Source organism: Chaetodon trifascialis, chromosome 22 (assembly GCF_039877785.1).
Source record: "Chaetodon trifascialis isolate fChaTrf1 chromosome 22, fChaTrf1.hap1, whole genome shotgun sequence".
NCBI lineage: Eukaryota > Metazoa > Chordata > Actinopteri > Chaetodontiformes > Chaetodontidae > Chaetodon > Chaetodon trifascialis.
In genome coordinates this window covers 858,767-873,515 of record NC_092077.1, presented here as the reverse complement: position 1 = coordinate 873,515, position 14,749 = coordinate 858,767, and the positions used below count along the sequence as shown (strand labels likewise).

At 40.3% G+C, this 14,749-nt stretch overlaps 2 protein-coding genes across 4 annotated transcripts in view; one reads left to right on the top strand and one right to left on the bottom strand.

Annotated features, from left to right (window-relative positions):
* Positions 1-981: 981 nt before the first annotated feature.
* Positions 982-13,875, top strand: ndufa5 (NADH:ubiquinone oxidoreductase subunit A5). Of its 2 annotated transcripts, none has more exons than XM_070991702.1 (5): positions 982-1,039; positions 3,980-4,024; positions 4,267-4,383; positions 7,667-7,732; positions 13,677-13,875. In XM_070991702.1, the coding sequence occupies exons 1-5, from the start codon at positions 1,019-1,021 to the stop codon at positions 13,776-13,778; spliced, it is 351 nt and encodes a 116-aa protein (XP_070847803.1). In that variant the 5' UTR covers positions 982-1,018; the 3' UTR covers positions 13,779-13,875. The 2 variants fall into 2 exon arrangements, with proteins under 2 accessions (XP_070847803.1, XP_070847802.1); XM_070991701.1 differs by having other exon boundaries at positions 1,002-1,045.
* The window catches only part of cog5 (component of oligomeric golgi complex 5), a 117,261-nt gene continuing 116,185 nt past the window's right edge, over positions 13,674-14,749 (bottom strand). For both annotated transcript variants that reach the window (XM_070991699.1, XM_070991700.1), the window contains exon 22: positions 13,674-14,676. In XM_070991699.1, coding sequence (XP_070847800.1) covers positions 14,550-14,676 — 127 coding nt within the window. In that variant the 3' untranslated portion in view covers positions 13,674-14,549. The remainder of the gene's footprint in view (positions 14,677-14,749) is intronic.

Below are 14,749 nucleotides of genomic sequence, written 5' to 3'. Positions count from 1 at the left end.
AAATACATTCTCTTTCAATTTAAAAAAAAAAAAAAAGAATTCTTCCTGCTAGTTTTCTTTAACGACATGACGTTTCCCATCAAGGTCGAGGAAGAGTGTTTCAAAACAAGACAAGACGTAGGGTGCTTTTCATTCCATAAATTGGTCTCCTCGTCTCCTCCACTCGCTTCCTCTCCTCGCGTCTTAGCTCCGCCCAGCGAGGACATGAAAGAGGGATGCGAGGAAGGGACGTGAGGACGGAGAAAACGAAACTCCGAAATGAAAAATCCTCGCTCCACAGCGTCAGTCCGAAGCGACGTCAATTACTGATGACGTTTGCACAGCTGTAAAAGCTGTAAAACGTGATATTATGGTCAGATCTGCAGTCAGACTGTTCTACTCCTGATTGCTATTGATGAGGTTTCAATAGCAATTGAAACCTCATCAATTGCGGTATGCCGTTAGAGGCATAACAGAGGACGGGTGTGTGGTAGATTAAACCAACAGCCTTGTAGCCTTGCTTTAAAAAACCGTAATATACCAAGAATTTTCATTAATTTCTTGGTGACAGATACAATTGTTAAAAGGACACAGTTGAAACAAGAATCAAGATTACATTTGTGAAGACCTGGTCCCGCCATGATTCAAACGTGTGCCACATACGACACGCCCCTTAAATAATAAAAGACTTCGGCGAAGGCTACACCGGTGTATCCTCACTCTGATCTCCTTCACAAGCCTGCTCTCTCCTCGCTCCTCGTCTCCTTCAGGTGCATTTAAGCAATTGGAATATCCTTCATCATGGCGGAGGGGAAACGACTTCCGGGTCGACGAAGGAGAGAGGAGACGAGGAGGCACAATTCAGCGTAATGAAAAGCACCCGTAATTTTTGTACTAGTACTCAACACCTATTTCACGTTGTTTGCAAATTATTGAAATAAAAAAAACAAAAAACAAAACTAATACCCAACATCAGACCGGGGTAGTGACGTCATATTTAAATGCCGGAAATCGCAAACAGACTTGTCTGCAGAAAAGAATGGCGGGGCTACTGAAAAAGGTACGAGTAGAGGTCATGTTTTGTTTTGGCGAAAAAAAAAAAAAACGGGCCAAGGATGCAGTACCAACTAAATCAACATTGTTGCACTACAATGTCTGACGGTGCACATCTTTGGTTGACTTGTATCCTTACACTTTATAGTTTAAGCCAGATATGTGTCGTGTTACCTACTTGAGCTAATAGCTAGTTTGCTATTCGAGCTAGGAAGGTTAACCAATGATGCGTTCCAGACAACTCGGAACTTCAAAATCACCAAACTTTGCCTTTATTCAATATGTTGAGCCTCGAATGTTTATGTCTGTCTAAAGGTAATACTAGTCCTGTATTATTATTGATTTCAGTGTCACGTAATTCATTTCTCCTCTTGAGTCACAATAGGTCAATTTAGTCAGTATGGGCTGTATCTTTCTAAATATGAAAATGCCGTAAAATGGCGTCTCTTACCTCAAGTGTAGTTTTTCCACCCACTGGTTCGTTTGGCTAGGGTGCTGACAGTCTAATTGTGTGTACATTTGACAAGAAACATCGCTTTTTTTTGTTGCCTAGTCAAATGCTGCCTTCCCTTCAAAGTTGGATGTCGGTATTTCCGTTTTCAGATTCATGTTTATATTAATTTCTTATGTCTCATTTGTTCATTTAAATAAGGGTTATCATATTAAATATTTGGTGGATGGGTGGATGGAGAAGTGCAATCATAGTAACAGTGACAGCTCTAACAATAGACTATATGTAGTGTGTACATATAGCATAGTACATACATATATGATATACTGATGAAATATGTACATATATGGTATGGCATGGTATGGTATGGATGTAATAATAATGGAAGTATGACTAATAATAGTAGCAGTTGCAGTGGATGTCAGACAGGGCCATGGCAGGAGATGTAGCTATAATCCATAATCCAAGTTCAACCACTATCTATGGGAATAGATAGTGGGATAACCTGCGAGATGACAAAGCACAAAGACTGAGGGGAAGAATCTAAGATACTAACATACCTTGGTTGGACATGAAAGGGTACTGATGTAGAGGGAGAGAAGACCAGATGAGCTTAGTGTATCATTGAAAGTCCCCCAACAGTCTCATTCTGTAGCAGCATGACTAATGTGTATGTGTACCACACACACACACACACACACACACACAAATACATACATACATACACACACACACACACACACACACACACACACACACACACACACACACACACACATATATATATATTTGTGTGTGTGTGTGCTCAACAGATCCATACATTTCTAATGCATTTCTAATAATAATTGAATTGATACAGCCAGCAAAGTATAAAAAGAGGCATAGAAAGATTGTATTGTATGATATAAACAATAAAAAATGCAAAATTGGAAACTGCTAAATGAAGTACCCAAAGAATTGAAAACAGATTATTGACCTCTTCTGCACATGTTTCAAATGGACAGATTCATTTTACCTGTACATCATAAGATGGAAAGTTGTCAAGTGACAGTAGGGCTGGGTGATATGGCTGAAAACTCTATTGCGATATAAGTGTTTTATAATGGTCGATATCGATAATTATTTATATTTTTTATGACCTATAGGTCATAATAAGGACCAGGAGAAAAATACATTCAATTTAAATATTTTTATTTTAAATTTAACCTTCCTCTGATTATAATCCCCTCAGCTATCAAGGCAGAAAGGAAAGGAAATGTCAACACAACCATGGAAAACATTCAAATAGTAAATGCAAAAAAGGTGTAAAAATGTAAACAGAGAGAAACCTGAGAACTTTTTTTCTGCAGGTTTAGTGCAGAAAGTTCACAAGCTGATTCACCCTCTGGTGAATAAAATGTTTTCAGATATGTGCAGTGTTTTGGAAACATAGCAGAAACTTGACATCTGTAACATACAAACAAACAAACATGATAGACAGCACAGTAACACTGACTGAACTATAAAACCAGCCTAGACATATGAACAACTTTAGTCACTCTTCTTACTCTAAACATACATGAACTATTCAATTATATTTTTATTGCAAGTGTGTTTAAGAAAAAAAAAGTACGTGTAAGAGATGTTTATAACCTGACTTCTCCTCAGTGCTCAGTGAAGCATGTCTTTAGCGATATGATATGCAGCTGCCTCCGTTACGTCTTCGTGCCTTTTAGATGATTTGTCATCAGGCACTGAAGCAGATACCTCTGCATGGTGGTCAGCTGCTTGTGCGGTGGTGCTGCGGTTGCAGATGTTGTTGGACGTTGGCGAATACGGCTGCGCTCCAAAGAGTGAGCGCGGCTAAGGTGATTAAATAAGTTTGTGGTGTTACCGGTCTTGGTGGGGACGAAAGTCTTGCATAAGTTACAGACCACATTGGTCTGACTACGGTCCGACTTATAAAATCCAAAAAACTCCATACCGGCGAGCTGACTTTCCCTGTTCTATCGACGATTTCTTCGCTCGCTGCAGCGCTTTCTATTTCTCATCTCACTCCTCGCGGAGCATCAAACACGTGACAACGAGATAGCGCACCCGAACTTGATAATGTTACATGATTGGCGTGTTAGCGTCTCTCTCTCTCACTGATTAGCGATTACTCCCTACGTTGCTCAGTTACCTGAGAGCGAGTGCCTTTGTTAATGCAACCAACCTCGCTTCGCAACTTCAGGTTTCTTCCGACGAAGAAAAAAAAATTATCAAATTATTTATCGAACGCATTTTATATTGATATTGATGATGTGTCTATCACGAGACATATCGCTATCATTCTATCGGCCCAGCCCTAAGTGACAGTAATAGCCTCAAATCTTTCTGAAAGACACAACACTAAATTGACATGTACTAATAAATCAGTCTTGGCAAACTTACAAAAAAAGTGCTGATCAGAATGAGGTTTAAGGGTGATAAAGTGAAGAAGTAAGTAGCAGTATCTCTCCCGCTGATCTCTTTCAGACAACCGGCTTGGTCGGGCTCGCAGTGTCCCACAATCCACATGAGGTGAGCACCAGACACCGAGCACACCACATAGAAGTCCAGTGTTGTGCACTGTGTAGTCACACTGCAGACTTATGAGAGACAAACTTTGATCACATGATGGGATAGTTATTGATGCCACAAAATAAAGTTCATCATGGCTCATTGACATACTAAGCTGTCATTGCCTAACCCTACGGGGGGTGGGGGTGGTAGCGGTAGCCTCTGTTCATTCCACCAACAAATCTGTTCTGGTTTTCTCTTAGCGTCTGAGGATTCTGTACTCAAAGATCCTGGCATCACTGCAGACAATGCCACAGGACGCAGCATACAGGAAGTACACAGAGCAGCTAGTTAACGATAGGTTCAACCACATCAAAACGGTAAGTAAGTAAATCCTGTGTAGATGGGGCAGGGGATGCAACCACTGGCTGGCTTCACTGAGCCTAACATCTAGGAACCTGGATAAATGCTATCATGAAGTACATTAATGCTGGCTGCTATGCTTATATACATGAAATAATTATCTCTTCATGTAGAAATTGATGTTGGCAATGCATTTCAAAAAAGTTGGGACTAAGTCGTGTCTACTCTGTTGCATCACTTCTTTTTAATTATACTCTGTAAGAATTTGGGAATAGATGAGACCAGTTGCAGTAATTTTGAAAGTGGAATGTTTTCCCCTTCTTGCTTGTTGTATGATTTCTGCTACTCAACTGTTCGGGGTCTCCTTTGTTGTATTTTATGTTTCATAATGCACCAAACATTTTCCATGGGTGACAAGTTGGGACTGCAGGCAGGCCAGTTTAGCACCCGTACTCTTTTACTACAGAGCCATGCTGTTGTAATATGTGCAGAATGTGGTTTGGTATTGAAATAAGCAAGGCGTTCCCTGTAGAAGATGTTGTTTACTTTTCAGCGTATGTTGCTCCAAAACCTATATATTAATGGTTTCAGCATTAATGGTACCATCACAAATGCACAGTTTACCCATGTTATGCACCCCCATACCATCACAGATGCTGGCTTTTGAACTTTGCACAGTTAACAAGCCAGATGTCCCTCTCCTCTTTAGCCTGGAGGACATGGTGTCCGTGATTTCCAAAAACAATTAAAAATTTTGGTGCATCAGACCACAGGACAGTTTTCCACATCACCTTAGCCCATCTTAAATGAGCTCAGGACAAAAGAAGGATCTGGTTTATATATGGTCTCCTTTTTGCACAGCAATGAACTGTGTTCACACACAGTGGTTTTTGGAAGTCTTCATGAGCCCATGCAGTAATGTCCACTACAGAATCGTGTCTGTTTTCAATGCAGTGCCATTTGACAGCCTGCAGATCACCGCTATCCAGTACTGGTTTTTGGCATTATTACCATTATCTACTGCAGACAATGAAATCCCCAAATTCTCTGCAATTTGTTGTTGAGAAATGTTCGTAAGGTTACTTTTACACTTAGGGAAAACGCATATGTTTTCATGTGGTTTGGCCTCTTGTTTACACGCAGTTTTTTTTCACGGAAAACAATCATTTTTACCGATCACCAAAGTGGAGATTTCTGAAAACGGATATGTGTTGGCGTGTAAACAGGATTAAACAACGTTTTAGCTTCTGAAACGTCACAACATGCGACTGAAAATACTTAACATCATGTGAGCGACCTATGTTTACACTCGTGCCCATAGGTTTGGCATAGTTATGATGGCGCTCTGCGAAGTATTTATCCAGGTTCATGTAAATGACAATATTTTTGAAAACGATGTTGTGTGCACGATGTTATTTTTGAAAATGGAGGGGCCAAAATATCCGTTTTCCAAAATACCCTGCTACATGTAAACATAGGCTAAGTCTGCCAGAGTTTTGTAACCCTCCACGTCTTAACTTTAGAAAGACTCCGCCTCTCTGCTCTTTTTATACCCAATCATGTTACTTACCTGTTGCCATACAACCTATGTGACAACCTATGTAACAGATGTGAGATGTTACCCCAAGCGTTTTCTTTCAGTAGTTCACAACTCTTCCAATTTTTGTTTCCACTGTTCCAACCTTTTTGAAGCATGTTGCTGGCATCTAATTCTAAATTAGGATATAATTTTCAAAAAAACAATGAAATTTCTCAGCATCAACATTTGTTGTTTTTCTGCTATTTTCAATTAAACATGGGGATTCAGTGTTTTGCAAACAATGACATTCTGCTTCCCTTTTTGGAAATGGGGTTGTAGAAATAACAGCTAAGTCAAGCTAAAGCTATAATTAAAGCAGCAATTATTGTATGTCTTTTCTTAAATATATATGGCATTCTCAACATGTTCAGTCTTCAGAGTGTTTGTGCTTTTTGGTCTCATGATTAACAAACTAGTCACATCCAGTCAGGACAGATGAAATAACAGGTACTTGTGATGTAGCTTTTGCTTGTGAGAACTATCCAGCAGTCGGTGGTCAGAGTTGGCTTGTCTGCCCTTAGTGGGCTTTTGTTGTCTAGTAATTACTGTTTGGTTTTTTCTACCAGGAAAAACTGTTCAAGTCAGACAAATGTAAGTCTCTGCAGTCAAAAATGTCTGGTGAAAATAATTACAACATGATTGGAGTTAATGACGTAAATAGTTAGAAGTTATATGTGAAAATATTCTGACTTTGGATGCTGTTTTCTCCCTGCTGCTTCTCTAATGTCTGCCCTCTCTCCACTCCCAGTTTGGTGAATTAAGGGTTTATTTTGACCAAACCAGACTTTGGTGGGGATTGTTGGAACAGTGTACAGCTGATTCAAACAAAAAGCCTTACTCTTAAACAAAAAGGTATCTCTGTAGGGATCCTGTCGATATTGTCAGACACTGTGGCAAAAAGAAGCACTTCCAGGACACAACTGACTGGGAGGATAACATACCCGAGTGCCCCTCAAAATGAACTTGTTAGTTAATGGTTAATGGTTGTCAGGCTATTGAAAGCAAAATTGACCAAAACTGACATTCCTAGTTGCTGTCTTTTAGCTGCATTGCAAATCCAGTACTAACGGAAATTTTGCAGATTTTCAACCAGCCTTGTGTCATTACAATGTGGACAAGTATATGCAAATTAGCACCCAGAGCTCCCCATCGAAGGGCTGTTGTTGGAACTACAGATTGTACATCCACATTTTTTGTATGCTCACCTTCCAAGACAGGCAGATCGAGAGGGGTTGGCTCATGAAACTCAGATCAAACTGTCAAACTAGGCAGTGTTCATCAAATATTAATTCAGTTAATGTATTGGCTATTTCCTACCTCAAATGTTTCGTTTTAGGTTTTATGCCTTTGAACAAAAGGGAATACCATAGTCTGTTTTCTCTGGTCATGTGGTACCAATTTCAAAAATATTTGCATCTTTTTTAAGACAGCCCAGTTTTATTAAAAGACCATCTTTCCAGTAGTGAAATGCCCCTTTAAGTCCCTGTCAGGATTGTGTAGGAATGATGAGGCAGTATTTTGAGTGATCTGATTGGCCAGGATTCAGACTGCTAGCAGGTTTTCATCCAATCCTCTGAAGTTGCTTTGCAGCATAGGGTGTCCTTTGTGATCTACCTTGGTTAAAAGTGAGGCAGCTTCTCACCAAAAAAAGTGAACTAAACTGACTAACCCCCTAGTCATGCTCTCTTGTTCTTATGATCAGTGTATGTCTGTCTTCATAGGAACCTGATGTTGAGAAGCTGGAGAGGAAGATAAACTGTGGGCAGATAGAAGAAATCATTTTTCAGGTAGGTGCAGTCCTGCTCACCATCATTGGCACCCCTTCCCTTTTGCATAACCTCTAAAATATCTTCAGAAATTAGAAATGTCCCAAATTTATATCAACAAGATCTTTAATTGTAGGTCCAAAGTAATTTAACAAAGAAACTTATTTTTTCAACTTACATATTATAGTTTCAAAGAAGAAACAGAAAAAACAGCATGTGCAGCAATAATGGCACCCCTCTTTAATATTTGGTTGCACACCCTTTGGCAGTGATGACAGCCTCTACACAATTCTTGTAGCCATCTATAAGCTTCTTGCACTTCTCAGCTGGTATTTTCTCCCACTCTTTCTTTGCAAATTGTTCAAGGTCTTGAACATTTGCAGGTTTCTTTTCCCCAATGGCAGATTTCAGCTCATACCAAAGATTTTCAGTTGGATTGAGATCAGGACTCATTGCTGGCCATTTTAAAACAGTTAATTTTTTCCCTTTCAACCATTCCTGTGTGCTTTTGGATGTGTGCTTTGGGTCATTGTCTTGCTGGAGGACCCACGATCTTCGACTCAAACCAAGTTTTCTTACACTGGGTAGGACATTTCACTCTAAAATGTCTTGATAATTCTCTGATTTCATGATTCCTGTGATACGGTCAAGGCCTCCAGTACCAGATGCAGCAAAGCAGCCCCACAGCATTCTCCTCCATGCTTAACTGTTGGTAGGGTGTTCTTTTCCCCTTCGTTGAGCCGTCTGTAAACAAACTGTTGTGCATTTTCAAAAAGCTCTATTTTTATTTCATCTGTCCAGAGAATATTTTCCCAGAAGGATTGTGGTTTGTCCAGGTGCTCTTTGGCGAAGCTTAGTCGTTCCTTTTTATGTCTTTGCCTCAGCAATAGTGTCTTCCTTGGCCTTCGCCCATAAAGCCCTGTTTGGTTTAGTGTGCAGCGTAAGGTACTTGTTGAAACCATAACCCCAGACTGTTCCAGGTTGGCCTTCAGGTCTTAAGATGTTTGCCGTGGTGTTTTTTTCCACCATCTGCTAGCGCCCGGTCCATTACAACCAAAAAATACTCTGTTTCGAACATTTGCTCTGGGGTCAGTGGGACATTTTGAGCATCTTGTCTTCTCTGTGTCACACGGGATTTCCTGAATACTGGTGCTGCATCAGGATGCATCTCTGAAAAAATCTCTGTTGCAGTTACTTTTGCAGATGCAAACCCAGTCTCTCTGTATCTTTTCATGAATTGAATTAGTCCATTAATCTGAGACAAGGCCACATCCAACTGCATATCCTTAGACTGAAGAGTCTTACTCACAGTGTTAACAGCAAACAAAATATCATACCATATGACCATGGCAACAATAAATTCAAAGTCTTTTAGTTCGTAGTTGGCCAGGGACAGAGCCTCACTTTTGACTTTGGGGTCATTAATGCCCTCCGCCACCTCTAGAAGAGCATTCATTATACCATTTGTTTGGTAACGGATTGCTTTGACACTGTCGACCCTGCATTCCCACCTCATCTCAGATAGCGGCTTTACAGTGAGAGATGGGGCATTTGCTTTCAGAATCTCCCAACGTTTGATTGAAGCACTGAACAGGGTGAATATACGCTGCACAACACCAAAAAATGTCATTGCTTTGGGGCAACATTTTGCCATGTCTCCTAATACCAAATTCAGGTTGTGGCAACCACATGGCATGAAGTAGGCACGGGGATTCAGACGGAGAATACGAGCCTGAACGCCTTGTTGCTGTCCTTTCATATTTGCACCATTATCGTACCCTTGTCCTCTGCAGTTGCTCATGTCAAGACCAAGTTGCTCCAGTTCCGCCAGGACGGCCTCTGTCAGACCTTCTCCTGTTTGCTCACTTGTCACAATGAAATCAACAAAATGTTCCTCCAGGCTTACCTCTTGGGAGGCCATGTTAACAAAACGAAGTACCAGAGACATCAGCTCTAGATGGCTCATGTCAGGAGTGCAGTCCAGAATGAGAGAAAAATATTTTGCAGCTTTAGTGTCGTTGATGATAGAATCTTTCACATTTGTAGCCAAAATATTTATGATTTCATTCTGAATGTCCGACCCCGTATAATGTTGATGGGTTTCTTTATTTTTAATTCTTCTAAGGTGCTCTTGCATTGTCACGTCAAAGTTAGCCAACATTTCCATGAGACCTAAAAAATTTCGGTTGTTTTCATCATATAATTTTGAATTTGTTCCTCTGAATGCCAAATTATGTTCTGCCAGGTACTGCACGGCTGCAACAACACGGGTCAACACATCCTGCCAATGTGCCTTCTCTCTCTCCATTTCTTTCTGCTGTTTTGCATCTATTCCTGTGTTTGTTTGGAGTCTTCTGGCTGCCTCTTTCCATTTCCAAGAATTGGCAAGATGATCTGAGGATGTCTCGTGTGACTTCAACCTTTCACTTAAATTGTGCCAGTTCTTGCTACCTTTGTCAGCAAGCTGTGTCCTTGTATTAACAGCAAACAGTTTACAACAAAAACAAAACACTGAATCTGCCTTTTCCGAATAAAAGGCACCATTTCTTTTCACCATTTGGTAGTTTCCTTATGAACAATGCTTCATTGAAGTGCCTGTTTTCATGATCCCTTGGGTAAGTGAATCCTGTTTTTACCCTTTGAGGACCTCTTTTAATAATAGCATCTATCATTTTCGAGTCCATCCCGTTATGCCAATTTCCTGGATCATCTAACATCATCAATGTGGAGCCTGCCTGCCTAACGCTAGCTTCATCACCTGTTGTGTACTCATCTCCTGTCGCGGTTTCTGCATCCTTGCTGCTGCTGCTGCTGCCCATCATCACCTGTCGTCCTGGTGGTGGTGGGGGTGGCAGTGGGGTAACGTTACCGACGGTGCTGCTGCTGGAAACATTAGTGTCAGTGGTCCCCTCATCGTCCGCCTCCGAGCTAAAATCATCCTCCTCCTCGTCCGTTCCCTTTGCATCGACATGCTCCTCCGAGTCCGCAATGTTCGCAACGACAGACATGAGCGTGCTGCTGCTAGCAACGACGACGTTAGCTCCTGCACGAGGGCTAGTGCTAGCTTCATCGCTAACGCTAACCGTAGTCTCTGCAGCATCACTCGATTTATCACGTTTTAAAAATTTGACAGATGAACCTTGCATGGAGGCCCTCAAAGCTTCTTCCCTCTTCCTTTTTTTCCTCTTCTCATTCCCCGATGCAAACTTTCTCCCTCTGTCTCGTTCTCTCGTCATTTTTTTTCGGCTTGCTGACTCACTCGCAAGTAACGTCTGAAACGTAACGTCGCAAACGTGGAAAAGTGGGCAAGAGGTCAAAGGTTGCAACTCACTTAATTATGGACTGCTCTTTTTCTTTTTTATTTCTTCTTGGGAGGTTGGGGAGTATCAGAGAATATTTTAAAATTTTATTTATTTATTTATTTTTTTCCCCCCTCTCCTGGCGCGAGGCCTCCATAGCGCGAGGCCCGAGGCGGTCGCCTTGTTTGCACCGCCCTCGCGGCGGCCCTGGCTCTGACTCCTGTTCTGCTTTTTGAGACTTTAGGAACCATAAGTAGACCTGCATTCTGGGAACGCAGTGTTCGAGTAGGGCAATAAGGTACTATGAGCTCTTTAAGATAAGAAGGTGCCTGGCCATTTATGGCTTTGTAAGTAAGGAGGAGAATTTTAAACTCTATTTTAAACTTTACAGGGAGCCAGTGCAGAGCGGCTAGTATTGGAGAAATATGATCTCTCTTCCTGGTTTTTGTCAGGACACGTGCTGCAGCATTCTGGAGCAACTGAAGAATATTCAGCAACGAATTTGGGCAGCCTGATAGTAAAGAATTGCAATAATCCAGCCTGGAAGTTACGAATGCATGGACTACTTTTTCTGCATCATTTTGAGACAAAATATGCCTGATTTTTGCGATGTTACGTAGGTGAAAAAAGGCTGTCCTTGAAATTTGTTTTACATGTCTTGGTCAAAGATAACTCCCAGATTTTTTACAGTGGTGCTAGAGGCCAGCGCAATGCCATCCATAGCTGCTACGTCATCAGAAAGTGACTTTCTAAGATGTTTAGGGCCTACTACTATAACTTCAGTTTTGTCTGAGTTTAGCATCAAAAAATTGCAGGTCATCCAGGTCTTTATGTCATGAAGACATGCTTGTAGTCTAGTTAACTGACTGGTTTCTTCCGGCTTCATTGATAAATATAGCTGGGTATCATCTGCATAGCAATGAAAATTTATTGAGTGCTTCCTGATAATCTTACCTAAAGGTAGCATATATAAGGTGAATAGAATTGGTCCAAGCACAGAACCCTGCAGAACTCCATAGCTGACTCTAGTGAGCACAGAGGAGTCGCCATTAACGTGTACAAACTGAGAGCGATCTGACAAGTAGGATTTAAACCAGCTTAGCGCAGTTCCCTTAATGCCAATGAAGTGTTCTAGTGTCTTCGATAGGATGCCATGGTCAATGGTGTCAAATGCAGCACTAAGATCCAATAAGACTAGTACAGAGACAAATCCTTTATCAGATGCAATTAGAAGGTCATTTGTAACTTTAACCAGTGCTGTCTCTGTGCTATGATGTACTCTAAATCCTGACTGGAAATCCTCAAATAAACTATTATTGTTTAGAAAGTCGCACAGCTGATTGGCAACTGCTTTCTCAAGAGTTTTTGAGAGAAAGGGAAGGTTGGATATCGGTCTATAGTTGGCTAAAACCCCTGGATCAAGAGTAGGCTTTTTAAGTAGCAGTTTTATCACAGCTACTTTAAAGGACTGCTACGTAGCCTGTTGATAAAGACAGATTGATCATGTCTAATACTGAAGAGTCAATTAGAAGTAATACTTCTTTAAACAGCTTAGTCGGGATTGGATCTAAAATACAGGTTGATGATTTTGCTGATGAAATTATTGAAATTATTGAAATTGACAGTTCCATGCTTCTGAAACTTCTTAATACATTCCGCACTGTTGAAACAGAGATACCAAGGTCTTTGGAGATGGCCTTATGCCCCTTGGAGGTCTTGTGTTTGCGAATTATCGCACTTCTGATGTCCTCAGACAGCTCCTTTGTCTTCACCATTGTGACAAAGGGACAGGGGATTACAGATGGCTTTTTAAAACACGTCATCATTTATTGGCTAATTCATGTCACATGGGCACACAATTTATCAGGGGTGATTCTCATTTGTGATTTACCAAAGGTGAGTCACAGTGTGTTTCCATACTAATTTACAGCAAAGGGTGCCAATACCAGTGACGCAGCAAGCTTCAAGTTTTTCTATTTTTTCCTCTCATTGTTCATTGTTTTTAGTAGTTGTTTATTATTTGCTCTTTTGTATCAAACAAGAGCTCTCTATTGAAAAAAAAAAAAAGTTTCACTTGATTCACATTGTTCAGAAGATATTCCACATTATGTACTTAAACTTCATGGGTGCCAATAATGGTGAGCAAGACTATAATTGTGCATTTAACTTCAGTGTCTTCACATAGTGATAAATCTATAGATACATACATATAGTGTCATACATGTCTCTCTCTTGCTCTCTCTCTCTCTATATATGTATACACATTTTATATATATGTGTGTATATATATATATGTGTGTGTGTGTGTGTATATATGTGTATATATATGTGTGTATGTGTGTGTATATATATAAAATGTGAATATTTCATCTAATCTTTAATTGAATATTACTCGTCATAATTTAGTAAAAAAGTTATCTTTCGGCTTATAAAAACTATTAACAAGTGTTTACTATTGACAAGTATTCAGTATTTTCACAAATAATTACTTGGTTATCAAAATTTATGATGTTCATGCCATATTAAATCATTAGAGTTTTACTAGCCCACTGGCTCTGACTTCATACTTCAATAACACACTTGTGTCTTCTCATCCAGCCAGAAGAAGGCTGTTATTCATGGGATAATGTAAGTGTTACTGAATGCTGTGCGTGCCTTATGTGCAGGCAGAGTGTGAGCTGGCTCTCTCCAGGAAGATGTTGGAGTGGAAACCATGGGAACCGCTGGTAGAGGAGCCTCCTTCCAACCAGTGGAAATGGCCGATCTGAATATACATGCATACTGCCAATGTTTTGCTGTGTGTGTTCCATACCTCTGCTTTTAATGAAGTACTGAACAAATAAAAGTCCTGCAGATATTTCCCCATTTATTCTCAAGAATCATTTTTGAACTTTTCACAGACTGACATAACTACTGTATGTACACATTTTATGAGCCAGTTACATTTTTACAGCTGCATCAGGAGAATCCAAATCACTGTACTGTATATTTTAAGAAAAAACAAACAACAACAACAAAAAAAAACATTCCATGCTGTGAGGACCACAAAGCCCTTCAGATGAACCGCAAAAAGCCTTTGATCAAAACGGCTCTAATGGTTTGGATTCAGGACTCCACAGCTTAATCTCAAACTATATGTTGTTACCGTCAGCTTTATCATAATTGATACATTTCTAATGATATACTGCATTGGTCACTCAAGATTAATTCAGGTGACCTCATCCACATTTTTTGGTTCAATTAAGAGTTGCTGTTGATGTTAGTAAAACCTTCAAAATCAAATATCCTATGTATCCCTCCACAGCAAAGTCCCTTGACTGACTCAGAATAGTAAAAAAAATAAAAATAAAAATAAAAATAAAAAATCAGTTTTTACTTAGATGCAGCTGCTGTAGTCATACATAATAAAGGAGGCATTATATGGTGTGCACAGGGTTAAATCTAATTCCAACAAACAACCACCTCTGCCTTCACATACTGTAGTCATATAGAAGCTTATGACCACTGCTCAGATACCATCTGCAGCTTTGTCATCCTCCTCAGGCTCTGACCTCCTGTAAGCCACTGGTGGCTCTCTGTAACAGCTGGAGCATGATGGGATATATGGGAGCAAACTCCTTCCCCTGCCGAGTCCTCACTGACTGCACATAGGCCTCCAGAGCACCCCTTAGAGGAGAACACATGAAACATTTCAGTTACGCTGTATGATTATATGAGCAGGTTTCAGCTAGTAATTATT